The 19,256-nt window shown below is 38.7% G+C and overlaps 1 protein-coding gene across 1 annotated transcript; it reads right to left on the bottom strand.

Annotated features, from left to right (window-relative positions):
• Nucleotides 1–10,917: 10,917 nt before the first annotated feature.
• On the bottom strand, nucleotides 10,918–12,768 carry LOC108614760 (glucose-6-phosphate 1-dehydrogenase). The gene has a single exon (XM_018009009.2). The coding sequence runs from the start codon at nucleotides 12,641–12,643 to the stop codon at nucleotides 11,072–11,074; it is 1,572 nt and encodes a 523-aa protein (XP_017864498.1). The 5' UTR covers nucleotides 12,644–12,768; the 3' UTR covers nucleotides 10,918–11,071.
• Nucleotides 12,769–19,256: the final 6,488 nt, after the last annotated feature.

The following is a 19,256-nucleotide window of genomic DNA, read 5'->3' on the forward strand; positions in this document are numbered from 1 at the left end:
GAGCTAATATAAAACTGACTAAATTTAAGTCCAATTCAAACTACTATTTAATTAAATTTCTGTTAAATGAAAATGTTAATTGAAATTAAAATTCTTTTCATACCTCTTAGACCCATGACTCAGGTAGATATCTCATATATAATATACCAACTCCATTCATTATGTCGGCTTAGCTAAAGAACCGGCTGAAAGGACTCTCTAATTGATATGCTCAGCATCTGGTCAGCTCTTCATTGCGAAAATGTCGCAGAAATTAAAGTAATTGCGAAGTTGCCTTTTATCCAAAGCCTTTAAGGGGAACGAGCTCAGCACCTTGACTAATTCCAGCTCACATACACACACATATACATACGTACGTACATTTGTATGTGTCTGCTGACACATTGCACTAGGGCATGCTTTGAATGTGTTGTTCGACGTATACAAAGTCAGCTTTGAGGGGCAACAACTCAATATATATTGGCGAATGTCTGCTTCAGATGTCACATAAATCTTCTTACAAGTTTTTTCCAGGTGTGGTCAGAATTTAATTGCATTTGCAGCTGCATTTTTATTGTACTCACAGAGAGTGAAAAGGAGAGAGACAGAGAGGGAGAGTGTGAGTAGTAGATAGAGAGAGAGTGCGCGAAAGGACAAAAGCAAGGAGTAGGGATTCCTTTTACGCATTATTATTTAACTAACAAGTAACTAGAAAAGTTTTAATACTTTGGCAACTTTCGCTTTAAATTGCTCGCAGCGCAAAGGACAAAATTGCGCAAAGATGTCGACGACAGTCGACTGCAAGCGTAGGCGGTTATAGGGTGGGGAGCAGGGGCAAGAGGCACAAGAACTATGCTTAAATTAAATAAGATAAAATCTTATAAAAATGAAAATAGTTTTGCCAGCGTGTGGCTGCACTTTGTGGCTTAAAATATTCAAATCAAAAATGTATTCATTAAATTGCTTTATGGCTGCCGTGGCGGATCTTTAAAATGCGGCATACTTCTGGCCGAATTACTAAGCAGCTACAGAGAGTATTAAATTTTGTGAGAAAAGGAGAAATATGAGCATATACCCACAGAGGGTAGCAAATATTTATGTATGTAGCTTTAATAACCAAAGAAAGTCTGCTAAAAATATCTTAGTCATCTCATCATATACCCTGCAGTATCTGTCGTACAACTGTCATATTCTATGAGTTGCTTATGACGTAGATTAAGACTGAGCACTTTTTGAGGCTATTATGTTGTCTAGCCATAACAAACGCAAAACAAATCATTTTGACAATGACCGAAAATTACATTCAAAATGAAATTATGTTGAGAGAGAGTAGTAGAAGAGGAGAGACACAGACAGACAGCGAGGGAGAGAGTGTGGGAGGGAGAGAATTCGAAGAAGAGACAGCGAGAGAGCGAGAGTCATAGAGAGAGTGAGAAGGAGATAAAGGGAGTAAGAAGAAGAAATCGATGGAGAGACGACAAGTAGAGTAAGGAGGAGAGCGTGAAAAAACATGACAGAGAAAGAGAGAAACGAAATCTATGTGACAGAGAGAGAGAGAAAAATAAAGTCAATGTACATGTGTGTCTGTGTGTGAGAGAGATATATGGAGAGAGAGAGAGAGAAAGGAAGAAAGAAAGAAATTCAATGTGTGTGTGTGAGAGTGAGCTAGAGAGAGAGAGAATGAGAAAAAAAGAGCCTGAGAGAGAAATGGTTAGGAACAAGATGAACAGTAAAATAGAGCAGGAGATACAGAGGGAGACAGAGAAATAGAGAGAGTGAGAGAGAGAGAGAGAGAGAGAGAGAGAGAGATAAAGAGAGGAAGAAATCATGCATAAAAGCTAATACTTAAATTTACTAGCAAAATATTCATATTTCGGAAGAGCTCAGGGATTAGTTTATTAAATTATTCAATAATGAATAGAATCCTGCCAAACTTCAAATAGAATCATGAAAAATTGTTAATTGCCAACTCTAAACTAATTTGGATGTACATTAAAAAGTTATTACAAACTAAATTATAGAATCTGCAACATGTATGCAAAATACATTTCACCCTCTCGCCAATTTTTATTAAAATATATATGATTGCAGAAAGCTTTTGCTTGTCACAGCTGTGAAATATTTACAGTGCCGAAGCTACGAAAAACTCTATAAAAAGGGGCCACAAGCTGCCCGCTAATTAAGCCAGCAGAATGTATGAGATAATTATCAACTTTTTGCTCTGCTATGGGAAAAGTTTTGCAGAGTGGCGCCAAAAAAATGCTGGCGAGTTAGTTTTATGCGGCTGGCTAAGGTGAAACGCTGAACGTAACGAAAATTGAGTGGCATCTCTGCTGAAGATTGGCTCCACTGAGCAGCAGCCATTGATATGCAGGCGCGCACTGAAATGCAAATATGCCAAGGACGAGCGTTGTGCTTACAATGCGGCTAGCACCTGACAATGACAAGTCAAAGGGGCCAGACAGACGGAAGTGTTCGCCGGGACACGCCACGGAAGTTCCTTTCACACACACACACAGAGAGAGTGAGGGAGAGAGAGAGAGAGAGGGAGAGACACGCACCCATCTGGGGGCTCGACGCTTTGGGAGCAGCGCCTGGTCAACTTCCGCTTGTGTGTACGCACACAGGTGTGGTCCGAGGGGGGTCAGAGCTTGTGCCGGAAATACGCACAAAGGCTGCACTTAGAGGCCGTCAAGCATTGGCGCCGTTCACACGCTGCATGGATAGTTTATGTAACAAAGTGTTTTATGTGACGGCAAGTTTCTATTCAGTCTTCTAATGTTTCGCAGAATCAAAAAATAAAACCAAAAACAGAAGCCAAAGACAACTGTAGGCAGCTTTATGTAAACTGTAGAAATATCCCTTCTATGCGATTCTCATCAAGTCAATATTCTGATTGGCAGCTCAGGCCGCACCCACTTGGCTTTTGCATATTCAAATATTCAGGCTGCAAAGAAAACTGTTCGCCTTTGAAGCCTTGCGAGCCGCAGCTATCTCCATCAAGCTAAAATTACCTTGTGGACTTTTCTGATGCTTTAGCCAGCTCCATCCACACATCTATGTGTATGATTACTCTATACACACTCAACTCCCAGCTCACCAAAAACTTTCGAAATTGAGCTGAGCTCCCGCTAGACGTTATTGGGTTAATTAATAGTTGAGCTCAAGTTTGTAAGACATGCTCACAAATCGTCCTAAAGCGCTGCGTTTTATCTGCGAAGCCATTCAGAAATTTGTGAAATTTCCTGGCCGTCGCACATAACTCAAACAGCTCAGGTTATTAGCGTAATGCAGCCGCGAATGTCGCAGCAGGTTGAGCCGAGTCTCAGGGAGAAGCCGCAGAGATTGTCATGTGCATATAGTATAGATATGTGTATGTATATGTGTGTATGTATGTATGTAGCCACAACGTGCGCATATAACGCTGACAAATGTCTCAGTGGCTGGCCCAGCAGCCAACCGGCAACTTGGAGCTGGTTTAGCATTTGCATTCGAAATTTATAAGCAAAGCATAGCTGCATAACTGCAGCGGTAGAGGCGGGGGAGGTAGAGGCGGCCACCGCACCGGCACCCGGTTGCACATTTGCAAACGAAAATTGCCATTATTCGCGGCTCTTAAGTAAAACGCGCGACGAACTGTGGCGACTGCGAGTGCGAGTACGTATACGCAGTGTGGGACATAAAAAATGGCACAGAGCAAGGCCAGCAGCCAAGGGAAGCCGATAAGAATAATAAGCAAGACAATCGTGCTGCTGCTGCTACTGCTGCTGTTGGGATTATTCGCCCTAAATCAGAATCATATATTCATAGACCGAGACGAAAGAAACCCAATCAGGGCAGCAGTAGAACCCTTTGGCACATCATGCGACATGTATTTAGTCCAGATGGCGCTGCAAACACTTCATCATAATACATAGTATCTCTCAACTTGTTTTCGAATGAACAAAATGGGGGCGATAAATTTGATTTGAGTGCGCAAATAAAATGCGAGCATAAATATATTTACGAGCCAATGGCAAATTGGCGCAGATGACACAACAAGCCGAACCAGAGCGACAAACAAAATTAAAGCATTTACTCCACTCAGCTTAGAAAGAATGATATATACGTATATATGTACACATGTATGTATGTATGTAGAGCCATGAGGATGCTGACGCTTAAAAGTTAAATGTGCAAATTTTCGAGTTGACTTTTGGCCAAAAGTTTGCTCGAACAGACAAACAATTGTCATTCATTTCGGTGCAGAATGTCGCCCTTTCGTCGTGCTCAGCCAGATTGACGTTAAAAACTCACAGTAAAATGCACAATGCGATAACGAGTCACTCAGCGGAAAAGCTGAATATCAAGCGCTTTTAGAGCACATAAAAACTCACAGCTAACAATATATACATAAATATAATTTTAATGTGCTCAAAAAAGAAGAATGCAAAGTCGAAGATAAGCAAAAGTTTATGCAATTAAATTTGATGATGATTTCCAAAAAAATTTAATTTAAAGTACAAAGGAGAGGCTGAGCAAATAAAAGTGATTCTATAAATTAAATAAACAAATTATTATTAAAATAAAAATAAATTTATAAATTATGTACAGCGAAATATCTAATATGACTGACTCAAATTTGTATAAACTAAAGCAGTCTCACTTGTCCTTAAGCTCTTAAGCTATTATTCAACAGGAAATAATCGCTGTAGCCATAATTGAGGATGCCCTAGAAACATGTTAGCATAAAGAGAGCCAAGTCAACTATTTTGGAAACCTCCGTTTGAAGCCTTTTTAACTCAGCTGGCCTCAAATTAAAAGTCAAAGGTAGCGAATTGAATGAACTCTTCTCTATTTACCTAATAGCATAGACGTAGCCTAGCCTCAAATAATATATTGCGGTTTCTATTTATGGTCAGCAACCACTGCTCATACTATAATTTTTGAAATTGTATTAAAGTATGTTTCAAAAAAATATGTAAAGCTAATTAAAATTTTATTTTACTTTTTTTCTCTCTTTAGTTATCATAAATAACAAAAAAAAAATAATAATAATAATAATAATAATTATAAATAAATAAAATAAAATAATAATAACAAAAATAAAATAAAATTTTAAAAACCTTACATATATTTTTTAATATATATTGTAAAACAAATTCACACATTTAGAAAGCTCTCTAAGGCAGAGCAGAATGTGTTCTGTTTATATTTGTATCAACCAAAAGATATATTGAATAAAAATATATATAAATATATTCATATTTCATAAACTGAAAATGAGCAGATGAAACCTTTCTATGAAAATAAACCGTAAAAAATGTTAATAGTGCGGAAATTTACATTTATGTTAAATAGGTGCGCAGCTCAGCTCACGTGTTTCATAGATACCTATAGACAGTGTCTAATAGACACACATACAGATATATCTACATAAATGTACATATATATGCTTTATAGCGATTGTTATAAAAATGGCAATGCGCGCATATAAATATAAATATTTATGCTAAATAAATGAATATAGACCGCCGCATTATTTGCATAGAAAAATGCCAACATCGGGCTGGAGTACATAAAAGCGGCACTGGGGAGCCAGCAGCTAGCTGATGTTACGCCAGTTCAGCGTATCAAATGACACGTTTTAACACTTTCACACGGAGAGAAAGAGGGAGAGAGAGGGAGCTGAAATTGGAGCTGCATTGTCGAAAGATAGACAGGGAGAGAGAGAGAGAGACAGAAAGAGAGAGAGAGACAGAAAGAGAGAGAAAGAGAGAGAGAGAGTGTGGGTATAAACTGGAAGTAGCTTGTGCAGCCAAGCGGTTAAGGAGTCTGAGTCCAAGTCCGTGTCCGTGTCTGTGTGCGTGTGAGTGTGTGTGGGGGGTCGTTGAGAATATGGCTCGAGTGCATATGAACCATAAGCCGCAGTTTTACGTGCAGCGTGTGAGTCTCTGCCATGTTCATGTCACTGAGAATAAGAGTGCAGTGCCATTGGCAGTGAGTTGAATTTCCTTAAAGCTGCTCCGACATCATTTCAGAGATGCAGGCAGATTACAAGAGAACTGTCAATTGGGCTGGCCAGAACAAGCAAGCAATTATTTTGCAATATCTTGGAAATTAACAAACCCCTTCCCGTCTAACTTGATTACCTGGGCAGCTGCCGTAGCTACTGACGAGGGTAAAAGAAACAGAAGGAGAAGCTGATAAAAAAAAGGAATGAAACGTTATCAATGAAACGAGTGTCAGCTTTGTGGCCAACGGCAACAGGAAAGCAAATGTAAACCGAAAAGGAAATGCTGCAAAATGCATGAGAAACATCACACGATAGATGGGCAAAAAAGAAATAAAGAGGAAGAAGGGAAAAAAACGTAGCTAAGCCCCGAGGTTAGCCCATAGGTTTGGCATAACATGCGCAAACCATGAATCAGTACAAATTGCAAGGACTGATTCGATTATTAATCAACTCAGGTTCTCACAAGAAGATGGAGATGTTTTTGATTAAAGATTCAGCTTGGCTCAATTAGAGATATGAAGTATAGTTTGATAGGAGAAATGTACAAAGTTTTTATATTGAAAATTATTTGTTTAATGTTTTAATTAAGTCTAATAAAGCTAAGTTCATATTTCTATAGAACATCATTGAATATAAATCGAATTTTAAACAAATTGGAAAAAAAAGAAATCCCCTCTGTTATCATGCAAGGTAATTTTTTCCTAAATTTTTTTTCTATTGCTTAAAAGTTTGTTTGGACATTGATGTTTACATTTATAAATTTAATAACTGGAGAGACATTAGAATTCCATAACAGTGATCTGGAAGGTCTAGTGGGTGTTATTGCTAATTGTGGTTAGTCTAGAGATCTGTTGCTATGCCCAAGGCACTCCAGTTTGAGCATAAGTATCGCATATAGTCATCAACTGAGCATAAATATTATAATAACAGCTGTTCGTTTGGTAGGATTCTAATGACAGCAATATTTTGTTCGGTCTAGTAGTTGTGAACCTTATTCAATATATTTGCTTCTTAGCAAATTTTATTTAATACACCCTAACTTAGTTGGTACAATCAAGTTTTTAATTTCATTTGATGTTTTTCTCTACATTATGTATTTATAATAAACAAATGACAAATATTTTATACAGCCTCCTCTGGAGTCTCTTCCAATTTCGAAATTTGCTCTAACGCGGCCTTCGTATTGGCCAAGTCTAATAGCAACTGGCGTTGAGAGTCTGGCCAATTCGTTGGTTACGTTACGAGCTTTTTGTTGATGCGCCAGCCCAAAGGCGGCGACAACTCAGCCTCAGTCGCAGCCGCAGCCGCAGCCTCAGCCTCCGCAGAGCAGTTGCTCTGAGAGTCAACATTTTGCCAACTAGTTTTTTTTTTTTTTGTGCAGCTTGCCGCCGCAATCGTGTTGGCTTTTGCTTCTGCAACTCGCTTGTAAATTAAGCAATTTGAAATGTTGGCCGCAGTTACCCAAAAACTCACACCTCTCCCTTTGCCTCACTCTCTGTCTTTGTCTCTGTCTCTGTCTCTACTCGCTGTCTCGCCTCCCACTTGAAGCAGAAACCACAAAGTGTTCGCCCACAACCCGTGTGTGTGGGAGTGTCACTGCTTTAATCGCTGTTGTAGCTGGTTGTAACTCGAAGAGAAACAACAGCAATAACGACAGCGAGCGCTGCACAGATAACTAAGAGGTATGCTGAAGTCGATGGCCCTAAGCAGAGCCCTGCCCATCCACATACACATATATACGTGTGCATACACGCTTTTTGTCTACCTTGTTTCTTGATTACCTGTACTGCGCGCCGGCCATTTGCTTCAGTTGGTCAGTCCGCAAGGCTGCCGCAGTCAGAGCCATTTTAATTTCACTTTACGGGTTTCAAACACAAAATCCTTTTGCCACTACACAACACACACACTCACACACACTTGACTATTGCCAAGCGCAAGACAGAGTGTGTGAGAGAGACTGAGGGAGGAAGGCAGTGGGAGGGTGAGGTATGGCCAACCAGGTGTAACCAGGTCTCCTATTTTATCGCCGTTGTCTATTTGTTAGAGGATGAGTGTTGTTTGCGTTTCGGTTTGTGCTATTAAAACTGAAATGTGAAATTAAATAGGGAGACACTTAAAGTGAGGCAATGAAAGAGATAGAGAGTGAGAGAAAGTGAGAGAAAGTGAGAGAGAGGAAGAGAGAAAGAGAGATAGAGTGAGATGGAGAGAGAGAGAGAGCGAGGAAGAGATAGAGAACAAAGAGAGCGACAGACAGACAGACAGACAGTCAGAGGCAGAAGGGGGAAATAGACGGATACAAACTGATCGAGACGAGCAAAGACGAACAGAGCCGAAGAGAGTCAGACAGAGACGGAGAGAGCTGGATGTAGTGGACAGAAAGGGAGAGCGACAGACCTGAACGGACAGGGACAGACAGAGATGTGCAAGAACGGACTGTAACAGTCAGAGACCGATAGAGATGGAGAGTGTGGTGAGGATCTCCAGTTCAAAATGCAATTGGGAGAAGCAAAAGCTAATTAATAATTCCATAATTAACTTATACTACATGGCTTTTAAAGAACAGCTTTCGAATATTATCTAAGAAAAATACGTTATAAAATTATAGCAGCTTTTTTTAACTTTAACTTAAGACAACCCAATTTAAAAGTCGACAAAAAAGAGGAAAGCAATGTATAAAAGTAAATAAACAATCTGTGACGCCAGCTCGATTGCGGGCGACAATATTGTTTTTAATGATTTCTCATGGAATTTATCAAACAGACAAAGAGTAAAAGACAGAGAGAGAGAGGACAGAGAGAGAGAAAGAGAACAAAGACAGACTGAAAAAGGCAATGAAATGGGTTTTCCCTTTTATATTGTTGCGCACAATCACAATAAGTAAGCCAAATAAAGCCAAAGGCAACAGCATGCCCAAAACTATAAAGCATATGCGTGTGCGTATTGCCGGCCGAAATAACAACAAAGGATGTGAAAAGGCAAAGGATATGCAGCAGACGACGGGGCGACACACAGACGGCTAAAAGGAAAAGCTGAAAGCGCTTGAGACTGGGCAAATGCTGCGAATGACCTATAAACTAAATGGCTGGCAAGTTTACAATGCAATTTATAATCAGGCTAAGAGCTCATTGTAGTACAGCGTTTGGGATATCTTAATGCATCTGCTAATTAAACTAAAACTAAAATCTAACGAGCTAAAAATGGAATCTCTACAGCTTGCATTATTCGAGAAGCTAATTAGCTGCGGATATACTAGCCAGATTCAGCTTATTTATATGCAGAGAGCTCGATAGCTGAGCATCATCAACACGAAATGGCCACAAAAACTTAACGAGTAAATAAAGCCAACAAAAAACCACAAACACTCACACTCACACACACACACACACACACATACACATATAAGATAAAAAACAAACCAAAGTGTGGCGTGTGAGCTATACGAGTTCAGCCAAAGTTGCGTTAAGAAATCAAAGTAACTTTCTTGGCTTGGCTATCCACACGCCGCACTCTCCCTCTCCCTCCCGCCCTCTCTCGATGCTTGTACTTTTTGCTTCATCAACTGCTTTTCACTTATTGCAAACTTTTGCCAGTGCCAGTGGACTAGCGCCAAGTTTGCTGCCTGACCAGGATAAATTTATATTCAATACTCTGTAAAACAATAAATTTAATCAGAGGGTAGCCCAACCAACTAAGAACAGTTTCTCTTGCACTACTCCAAGATTGTTGACTTTAGATAAAACTAGACTGTTTACTATCAACGTCTGTGTGCAAGTGTTGTGATTAATATGCGAAATTTGTAAGTCTCAATCTTAGCTCTACGAAATTTATAATGGGAGCAAGATTGAGATTAAGACATTTTTATTCAGTTACTCAAAGTTAAATTAACATAAACTTAAATAATTGCATATTATTAATTAAGAACAATTATTTAATTTAGTTATACACTAATATTATATTAAATATATGTAAATCTTTATTATTATATTATTTTTACATATATTTTTTTTTTTTTTTTTCATTGTATGCCACAATATTTTCTAACAATTTTAATTTGTATAAAAATGTTTTGTGTTATTACTTAAATTTAAATTTTAGGTTTGCATTTCATTTTAATTAAACATTATTTTTAAATATTTTGCAATATTATATTTATATTATATTTAATTTAATTTTTTTTATATAATTTATTATTATTTTATAATTTATTTAGTTTATTTTATTTGCATATATATGAATATATAATTTTTTTTATTTAAAAAAAGGATATGATTTTTTTTTTTTATATATAACTGTTATATATTATAATCTATTTTTATTTTGTATACAAATTTATTAATATTTTTATTTATTATTTTTTTTTTTAATTTTATTTTTTTATTATTTTTTATTTTTATTTATTTTTTATTTATTTATTTTATTTATTTATTTATTTATTTTTTTTTTTTTTTTTTTTTTTTTTTTTTTTTTTGATAAATACATTTCATTTTCTGCATATAATTTTTTTAGTTCTCCATTTATCTAATTTTTCTTTATTCATATGAACTACGTAGTTTTAATACTTTGATTTATATTCAAGGTCCAGTTTGATAAAATTGTATAATTTAAGCAAGACGGAAAGCAATAAATTTGCTATCTCTCGACAATTTATTATTCCATTTTAAGTTTTCATATCTGGGCGCAATCTCAAAGACTTTTAATTTCCAGAGCATCATAAATTTGTTGCCCAACCCTTTTGGCACACGAACTACATCTACTGTATATATGTAGTTTATAAGCTGGCCAAAGGACAATGGCCAAATCATGCGTGTTATTTTTGCGAATGAAGAATGAAGAAGCAGCGTTGATAAGTTCACAAGTTCCCAAGTCAAAAGTTGAAAAGTTGAGGTGCAACTGCTGCTGCTGCAGGTGCAGGTGCAACTGCTGCAACTCCTGGACTGGGTTAATTAAAAAACTTTGGCTTGGTATATTTTATTAAATTTGCGTTGGACCAATTTATGACATATATGCATCAGCTATATACATATACATATATATATATTTCTCGAAGGGTACTAAAACTAAAACTGACTTTAAACAAAACCTGAGCTGCTCACTGACCTACGCCAGGGGATTCATCCAGGTGGGCGTCGCCTGCTGGGCTCGACTGAGAGTTGCCTTGCTGACATCGGCAGTGGCATTTGGATTGCCCAGGCTGGCGTGCCATTCGTCGGACTCGTAAAACTTAAAGCCGTGCCGTGCGGCCATTTCGTAGGCGGCCATGGGCCCGCACGAGCCAAATTCATAGTAAAAGGGCCGCGGGCGCTCGTACTCGATCTCGGCCAGAACGGGCGAGAAGATGCGCCAGATTTCGCACTGCTCGTCGGTGCGCATGAACATCATCTGGTTGCCGGCAAAAATGTCGAGCAGCAGAGCCTGATAGTTGGCCGGCACCGCCCGATCACGCAGGATCAGGTCCAGCTCCGTCTCTCGGAGCGCCATCCGCGGGCCCGGCCGCTTCTGCATCATGCGCATGAAGAGCTGCTCGCGCGGCGCCAGGCGCAGCACCAGCTCATTGGGTATGCTCAGAGAGTTGCCGCTGTGGTTGCACTGCGTCGGCTTGTACTGCACCCGCACCTCGGTCTTCGTCTCGTTGAGGGCCTTGCCCACGCGCAGGATGAAGGGCACGCTGGTCCAGCGCTTGCTATTGATGCGCAGCACTGCCATCGCATAGGTGGGCGTCATCGAGTCCTTGGGTATGTACGAGTGCTGGGTGTAGCCCACCTTGGCGGGGTCCAGCTCCCGGCCATTGTTGACATACTGACCCAGCAGCACGTCACTGAAGTCAACAGTGAGCACCTGCTTCAGCACCTTCAGCCTCTCGTCGCGCAGGTCCTCCACATCGTTGCTGTACGGCTGCTCCAGGGCGAGCATCGCCAGCAGCTGCATCATGTGGTTGGTCATAATGTCGCGTATGATGCCGTATTGATTGAAGTAGTCGGCGCGTGCCTGCACCGGCTTCTCGCACTTCACGCTGATCATGATGGCTGCGATGTGCTTGTTGTTCCAGGTCTCCGACCAGATCAGATTGGTGAAGCGCAGCACGAAGAAGTTGTGGATGACCTGCCGGCTCAGGTAGTGATCGATCATGTAGATCTGCGACTCCTTGAAGGTCTGGCACAGCTGCGTCTGGTACACCTTGTAGGCAACGTCACTGCGGCCGAAGGGCTTCTCCACCACCACACGATTCCAGCCGGTGCTCGAGAGGCACTTGCGCGCGATGTTGAGCGTCACCTGGTCGAAGACAATGGGCGGCAGCGCCAGGTAGAATATCCGATTGGCCACCAGCATATCGTGCCTGCCCTCCTGCCGCGCCATGGCAGCCGCGAGCTCCGCATAATCATCCGCATTGTCGTACTGGCCCTCGCAGCAGTACACGTTCGTCCAGAAGCTGTTGTACTTCTCCGGATCGCGGCTCTTGTCCAAGCCCATGTAGGGCACGCACTTGATGCGAAATGTGCGCAGCTCGAGCTTCGTGCGACAGAACGTGAAGATCTTGATGCCCTGCGGCAGACGATTGTCGCGATAGAGTTGCCAGAGCGCCGGAAAAATGCGGCTGAGCGCTAGACGACCCGAAGCGCCGAGCACAACAAACGAATAGGCGACCTCATTGGTGGTGTCGATGGGAAGCATTCTGGATTTGCAATTTTGATTGTCCAATAAGAAAAAAAAAAAACAATTTACTTTTTTTTTGGGTTTTTTTTTCTAAAATTTAGTTTAATTTATTGTTGATTCCATGAAAGTAAAGTCAATGTGGGGAAAAATTGTTAAAAGGTTTCACATTTTTTTTTTTTTGTAATTTTAGTTTTAATTTGTTTTTATTATTTTTATTGGGGTTATTGTTAACGATAATAATAATATTATATTATTTTTATTTATTATTATTATTTATTAATATTTTAATCTTATTTTTGTTATTTAATAATATTTTATGTTAATATTTTTATGTTATTTTTTAATTTAATTTTTTTATTATTTTTATTTTGTATTTTTATTATTATTTATGAAAAGTTTTGTTATTTTTTTTATTAAATTTTTTTATTATATTTTTTGATTGTTTTTTTTTCATATTATTATTCATTAATATACTTTTATTGTTATCATTTTTATTTATTATTATTTTTATTATTATTACAATTATTTTTATTTTTTTATTATTATTATTATTCAAGAATCTGTCTATATTACCCTTTCTCTACTGCCTGTTCAAATTATTGGTATTTGACGACCCAACTCCCTCACCAAACTAAAATTATTATTACACACGAAATCTATCAGCAATTCCATTTCAGCTTCAAATAAAAAGATGACTTTGTATTATTATAAACTACTTCTTCTTCCATATATATTTCTAGCGAGTAGAGTATAATATATTATGCCACACTTGAGACTTAATCTATTTCCAAACAGCAGGAAATAAAATCCACATCTGTATTGCATTTGCTCTGCGCAACTTTATCTCTATCTCCCTCTCTCTCTCTCTCTTCTCATTTTTTTGTCTGACAAGACAACATTTCTTATGTCTTCGTTTTCCAAAGGACCAGCCCAGAGAGTGGCTCAAGCAATGCGCTTCATTTACAGCTCCCACATTTAAAACGCATCAATTGTTCATTGTTGGCAATTGCTTAAAGCTTTTTTGCAATGGGTCAACTTTAGCTTGCTCTTCTACTCCTCTAAGCTGAGCAAGAGGGAGGGCGAGAGTGAGAGAGAGAGAGAGCCAAAGACATGACCATTGCCCAAAGTCAGTTCACAAGGAAAATGACGCTGCAGGCGGCAAACGCAAAAGAAAACGAAAACGCAAACGCTTGGCCAGGGCGGAGCCCCAAGGAAAAGCTGTGCACGGAGCGCCGAAGATAACGGAAAGCTGGCTACGAAACAGGAAGGGCAACAGAACGTGCTAAAGGAAAAGCAATGCTGCCAGTTCCACACATAAGCACATAGGAGATTTTCCAAATGCTCTTTGTAGTAGTTGTTGTTGTTCTTGTTGTTTTGATTGTTGTTGTTGTTGACTGCAATTCAAATTCAATCATTACAAATACCCTAAGCTTCCATTCAAGTACATTGGCAACCCGACGACGACGACGACGACGACGATGCTGTTGCTGCTGATGCTGATGCTGTTGATAATGATGATGCTGAAGATGATGCTGACGCTGCTTGCAATTCCTTTGTGTGTGTGTGTCTGTGTGCATGGTGCATGTGTAGCAGCTAATAGTCCAGTCACGCCCTGCTCATTTTCGTGCTCGTCCTCCATATCGTCATTTTCGCCCCGCCACATGATGGGCACCTGATCGGCACATGCTCCATGCTCCGTGCTCCGTGCTCCATGCTCTCTGCTCTATTGCAATTTGCCTTTCAGCATCGTAGGCTGGCGGAGCAACACCTAAGTGCATCCTGCCATTGTGCTGGTGATAATTAAATTTTCCTTTGACTCGGCTACAGTCTACAAAATGCAATATGCTGAAAGTTAAAAGAAATATCTGCTCTCCAGGGCTCAGGGCGTTGTAATTGCCAGCTCAGTGTGTGGTCCACTCTAAGCTTGGCAGCTCCTGTGAGCTAATATGTGCTAGTGTGTGCGTGTGTGGCAAAGTGTAGCTCGTTGCAACGATTTACTATCTAAATTAATGTATTTAGTTGCCTAGAGAAATTCGTGAAAGGCTTTTAAGAGAAAATTCCAATTCGATTGAGGCTGCTCGAAGAATTTTAGAAGGCTACAGAGAAAGAAGTTTATATATACGGCTGTATGTATATATGGATACACGTATATTCAGAGCAATTTCAATCAGCATAGCCATCATAGGCCAGCCCAAATGTGGCTAGGTGGAAAGGCTTTAAAGGTTTTATATTATTTTCCTGCGTGGGCCAAAAATAAACAAAATACTGAAAATGAGCGGATTTGACAGCTTAGCCGACCTGGCGACCTTTTCCTTTATTAACCAACGCTGCCAAAGCAAATAAAAGTAGGCAACGGCAACGGCAACGGCAACAGAAACTCCAACACGTGCCACACGCAGCAAATCTGGTCTAATTCACTGGCATCGGCTCTACCAGCAGAAGAAAGTTGGAACGTGCCTGTCAGGGTCTCGACGCAATGCGCCTTCTACCCGGCCACGCCCACCTCGCAAGCCCAGTTTAGCCGAGTTGAACATTGATTGTTGCGCTCGCTAATTGCCTTGTCTCATTTTGCTTGAAATCACATTACTTGGCATTTAAGCGAACGCATTGACATTTCAAACGCACCGGGGACACGTGGCGTATGCGTAATATTTCCACTCAACAAAGGTAATTAGAGCGGCTAATTGAGGCCCAAACAATGACATCAAGATTAATTGCCAAAGTGTTGGCTAGATATACATCTAGATTTATGTCTCATTGAGGTAACTAATCATAACGAATGTTCAAGTGTTAAATAAATTAAAAGCTATCAAATAAATGCAAATGCAAGTCGGCCAAGGGAAGTCAAGGAAGTGAAGGAAGTCGACCCGGTTGGGCAAATAAATGCGCAAATATCTATGCCAAGACACGCACAAGACAAATGGAGCATTGACCAAACGACCTGACCTTAGCCCAAAAGTAACTCTGAGAAAGAACTTTAAAGAGAGAAAGAGACACACACACACACAGATATAAATCAGAGCAGTCCAGAGTTATTGCCTGTGTGAAAAATGTGCATAAATCCATGGAAGAAACGGAAGCGTTTAAAGTCAAGTTTCGAATGAGTTGGCATTTAGTTGGGAGTTGCTTATGATGTGTGACAGTTTGCCAAATTGAAAATCCAGTGAACAATGCGCACTTAATTGCTACACACAGAGGGGAAGAAAGATAGACAGAGAGAGAGAGAGAGAGAGAGAGAGAGAGAGAGGGAGGGAGACAGACAGGCAATGTCTAATAGACGGGCACAACATTAAGATCATAATTGCCAAAAGACATGAGCATAATGTTGAGCACAAGTCGAGACACATGTATAAGAGGCAGAGATTGAATTACGAGGCAGCACACACACAAACACACACTCACACACACACATGTACACACGCACAGAGAGACAAATACTAGGCCAGCTGTTTCGTTTTCACTTGCACTTTATTGTGGTTTATTTGTTTTCATTTACTCGGCTCGCTGGCTCACATAAAATTTAATTAAATCGTTTTATTGCATGCGAGTAAATGGGATTCCTTGGCCGTCCGTCTGCTGGCCAGAAAAGTGAAAGCTTTTTGGCCAAGCAAGCGTTGACAACGGAATGCTCCGGAGCAACCAACCTGGCCAGCCAACGTCAGGGCAAGCAGGCGCGTCAAATTTCAACGCACTGTTGTGGCTAATCTTTTATTAGCTATACGGCAATGTGGCATTCCTGAGAAGAAGAAAGAAGCTAAGAAATGTGAGGCAAAATGTTGCTCTGTTAAATAAATGAAATAAGTATTTTCGGTAGATAAATGAAGGGAATAAAGGAAAATATTTAAGTTGATTTGAAGAAATTAAAGCAATACAGAATATTTATAAATAAATATTTAAAAAATATATAAATAAAATGTACATAAATATAAATAAAATATTTATAAATAAATATTTTTTTAAATAAAAAAATATAATTATTTAAATTCATTTGAAAAAAGTAAAAAATTATAATAAATATGTATAAATATATTTACATTTATATTATATATATATATATATATAAAAAGAACAATAAAAATTGTTTATATTAATATAAGAAAATAAAAAGAATTAACAATATTTACATATAAAAATGTATTTTTATATTTAAAAGATTAATTTGGAATACAAAAAAAAAAAAACAAAACAAATAAATGTATATAAATATATTTATATATATAAAAATAATACGGTAATTAATTTAGAAAAAGTTAAAAAGAAAACAATAAAAAGCCATAATAAATATTGAAATTATGAACATAACATCTAGATGTAAAAATGTATTAAAAAATAAATTGGAGTTGAATAGGAAAATTAGTGGCATTGCTTTGGAATGAGTAAAATATTTACAAATATATAAATGAAAAATATTTTATACCATTTATTTTGCTTATAATTATTTTACTGATTTATTTTACCGAAGGTAATGAAAAAATCTTATTTGAAAATAACTTCTAATTAATTTCTTTGATTGATTCCCAATTCTATAGGTTACCTTTAGGGACAAGCTCTTATACCTGTTTCATTAATCTAATGGAGCAACTAATGTCTGACATCAAAAATTGCTAAGAAAAAAAGAAATTAAAAACATTTTTCTATAGATGCCACTTTAAGACACTCTCTTTTATAAAAATTTCACAAAAGAAAAAAATATAAATAAAATAAATACAAAAAATAAAAATTTTTGTAAAGCTTTGAAATGAATGGTTTTAAGGATGGGCATTACGTGGCCAAAGTTGCCTGAGCAGTGGAAATAATCGTCCTCAAGTTTACAGTTCACAAAATCTACCGCACACACACATACACACTCACATGTGTAATCAAATAGCTGAGCAGAAGAAGAAGAAGAGGAAGACGGAAAACCGATATTAAGGACAGCTGACGGCTGCTGTGGGGCTAGTGATTCCTTTTGTCCTGCCAGCCAGTTGGATATGTTCCCTCAAATTGATTGAGTGGGGTATTTAAGAGTCACTCAGCATTGAAAAGCAATTTCATACTTGTCTCGCTGTGTGGGCTAAGGCCAATAAAAATGCCAACATGATATTGCGCATACGCCCCTTTAACCAGCAACTTACCTCAATAAAGGCAGCAAAGGCGGAGGCTGAGTTAAATATAAGCAAACAGAGCTTAGGCACAGCTCAAATTTGAGCTTGAACAATGAAATTCATTATCATTATGATAAGCTAAAGTGCAGGTAATGTAAAGAGAATTCTCTACCTCTCTCTCTCTCACTCGCTTTATGAACCTGTTAGTTAATTAATTTCTTAAATAATTCATGAACAAACTGAAGCTGTAAGACATTGTGGCAGCACCCGCTACTTGTTTTCATAAGCAATTGACAGCAGCCCCAAGTGCCTTTTGTGCCCTGAGTTGAGTTGGGTCTGCAGAGTCTGGGTGAATTTTAATATCTTAAACTACGCAGTAGCTGACCTTAGCATAGAGTGCACTAGCCAAGGCTCCAAAGTGGCAGCAAGTCAGCTGAATGACAACTGCCAGCCGGAGACAATTGACATGTAAAGTAAGCGAGACTGTTTTAAAAAGACTTGCAGATTAGCTAGAGATGAATAAGGGCAATACGTAGAGTAAGTATACATTTTATATTTAAAATTGAAAATAATTCTCGTTTGACGGTTTTCATGCACATTTTGCTGGAATCACAAACAAACAATGAAACAAAATTCAAATGCAAACATAGAAGAGAATACACAAAGAGAGAGAGAGAGAGAGAGAGAGAGGGAGTGAGGGAGCCAGAGCAGGGAATGAGACAATAAACGCTCTTATTGGCATATCTACATATTTCTGGTTCAATGCATTCACAGAGCACAAGCGCACACACACGCACACACACACACACACACACAGATGTGGGTCGAGCGAAGCAAACAGATTATGCACTGAAAACCAGGAGTTGCGCTGCTGGCAAAGGAGACGCCGCCGCTGCCGCTGCCGCTAGCTATTGCCAGCGGACCATTGGCAAACCAAAGTATGCGAAAGATGCCGATTCATTTGTGCCATAAAGCACAGGCAAAGCAACAACAACAACAACAACAACAGCAGCATACATGCAAAATAGCACATGTGTGTGTTTTGAATGGATATGCATTGTCAGCTATATATATATATATATATGTGTGTGTGTGTGGCTAAATTTTAATTTGGAATTTTGAAAATGTTGTTTCACAAAAAAGCAGAAAAAACTATATAGAGAACTTAAAAATTATATAGAGAATGCAATAAATATTTTCTTGTTTGCATAAGAACCAAATGTCAAAATTTTTGCTAAAAAGTTATTCCCATTCACACGCAGATAAGTAAGATAATTAGTAATTCGTTCTAAGTCTTAGTCGAAAGGCGCCCGTTACATTTACATATATCAAATTTATGCATATTCAGCAGCAGCAAATTGTTCGAGTGGGGTATTTAAGAGTCACTCACCGTTGAAAAGCATTTCCATGCAAACAGCAACACAAACAAAGACAGACGAATTGTCAGACAAGCGGACAGATTGACAACCAGGCTTACTCGCTGTCATTCTGTTTGTCCAGCTGTCTAGCCGTCTGACTGTATCTAATTCATCAAGATTATGCGACAG

The sequence above is a fragment of the Drosophila arizonae genome, chromosome 4 (genome assembly GCF_054131065.1).
Source record: "Drosophila arizonae isolate 15081-1271.41 chromosome 4, UAZ_ARI_1.0, whole genome shotgun sequence".
Taxonomy (NCBI): Eukaryota; Metazoa; Arthropoda; class Insecta; order Diptera; family Drosophilidae; genus Drosophila; species Drosophila arizonae.

Bases quoted from the DNA above. Each gene is read 5' to 3' on its own strand.
- LOC108614760 (XM_018009009.2), bottom strand. From the start codon at position 12,643: ATGCTTCCCATCGACACCACCAATGAGGTCGCCTATTCGTTTGTTGTG.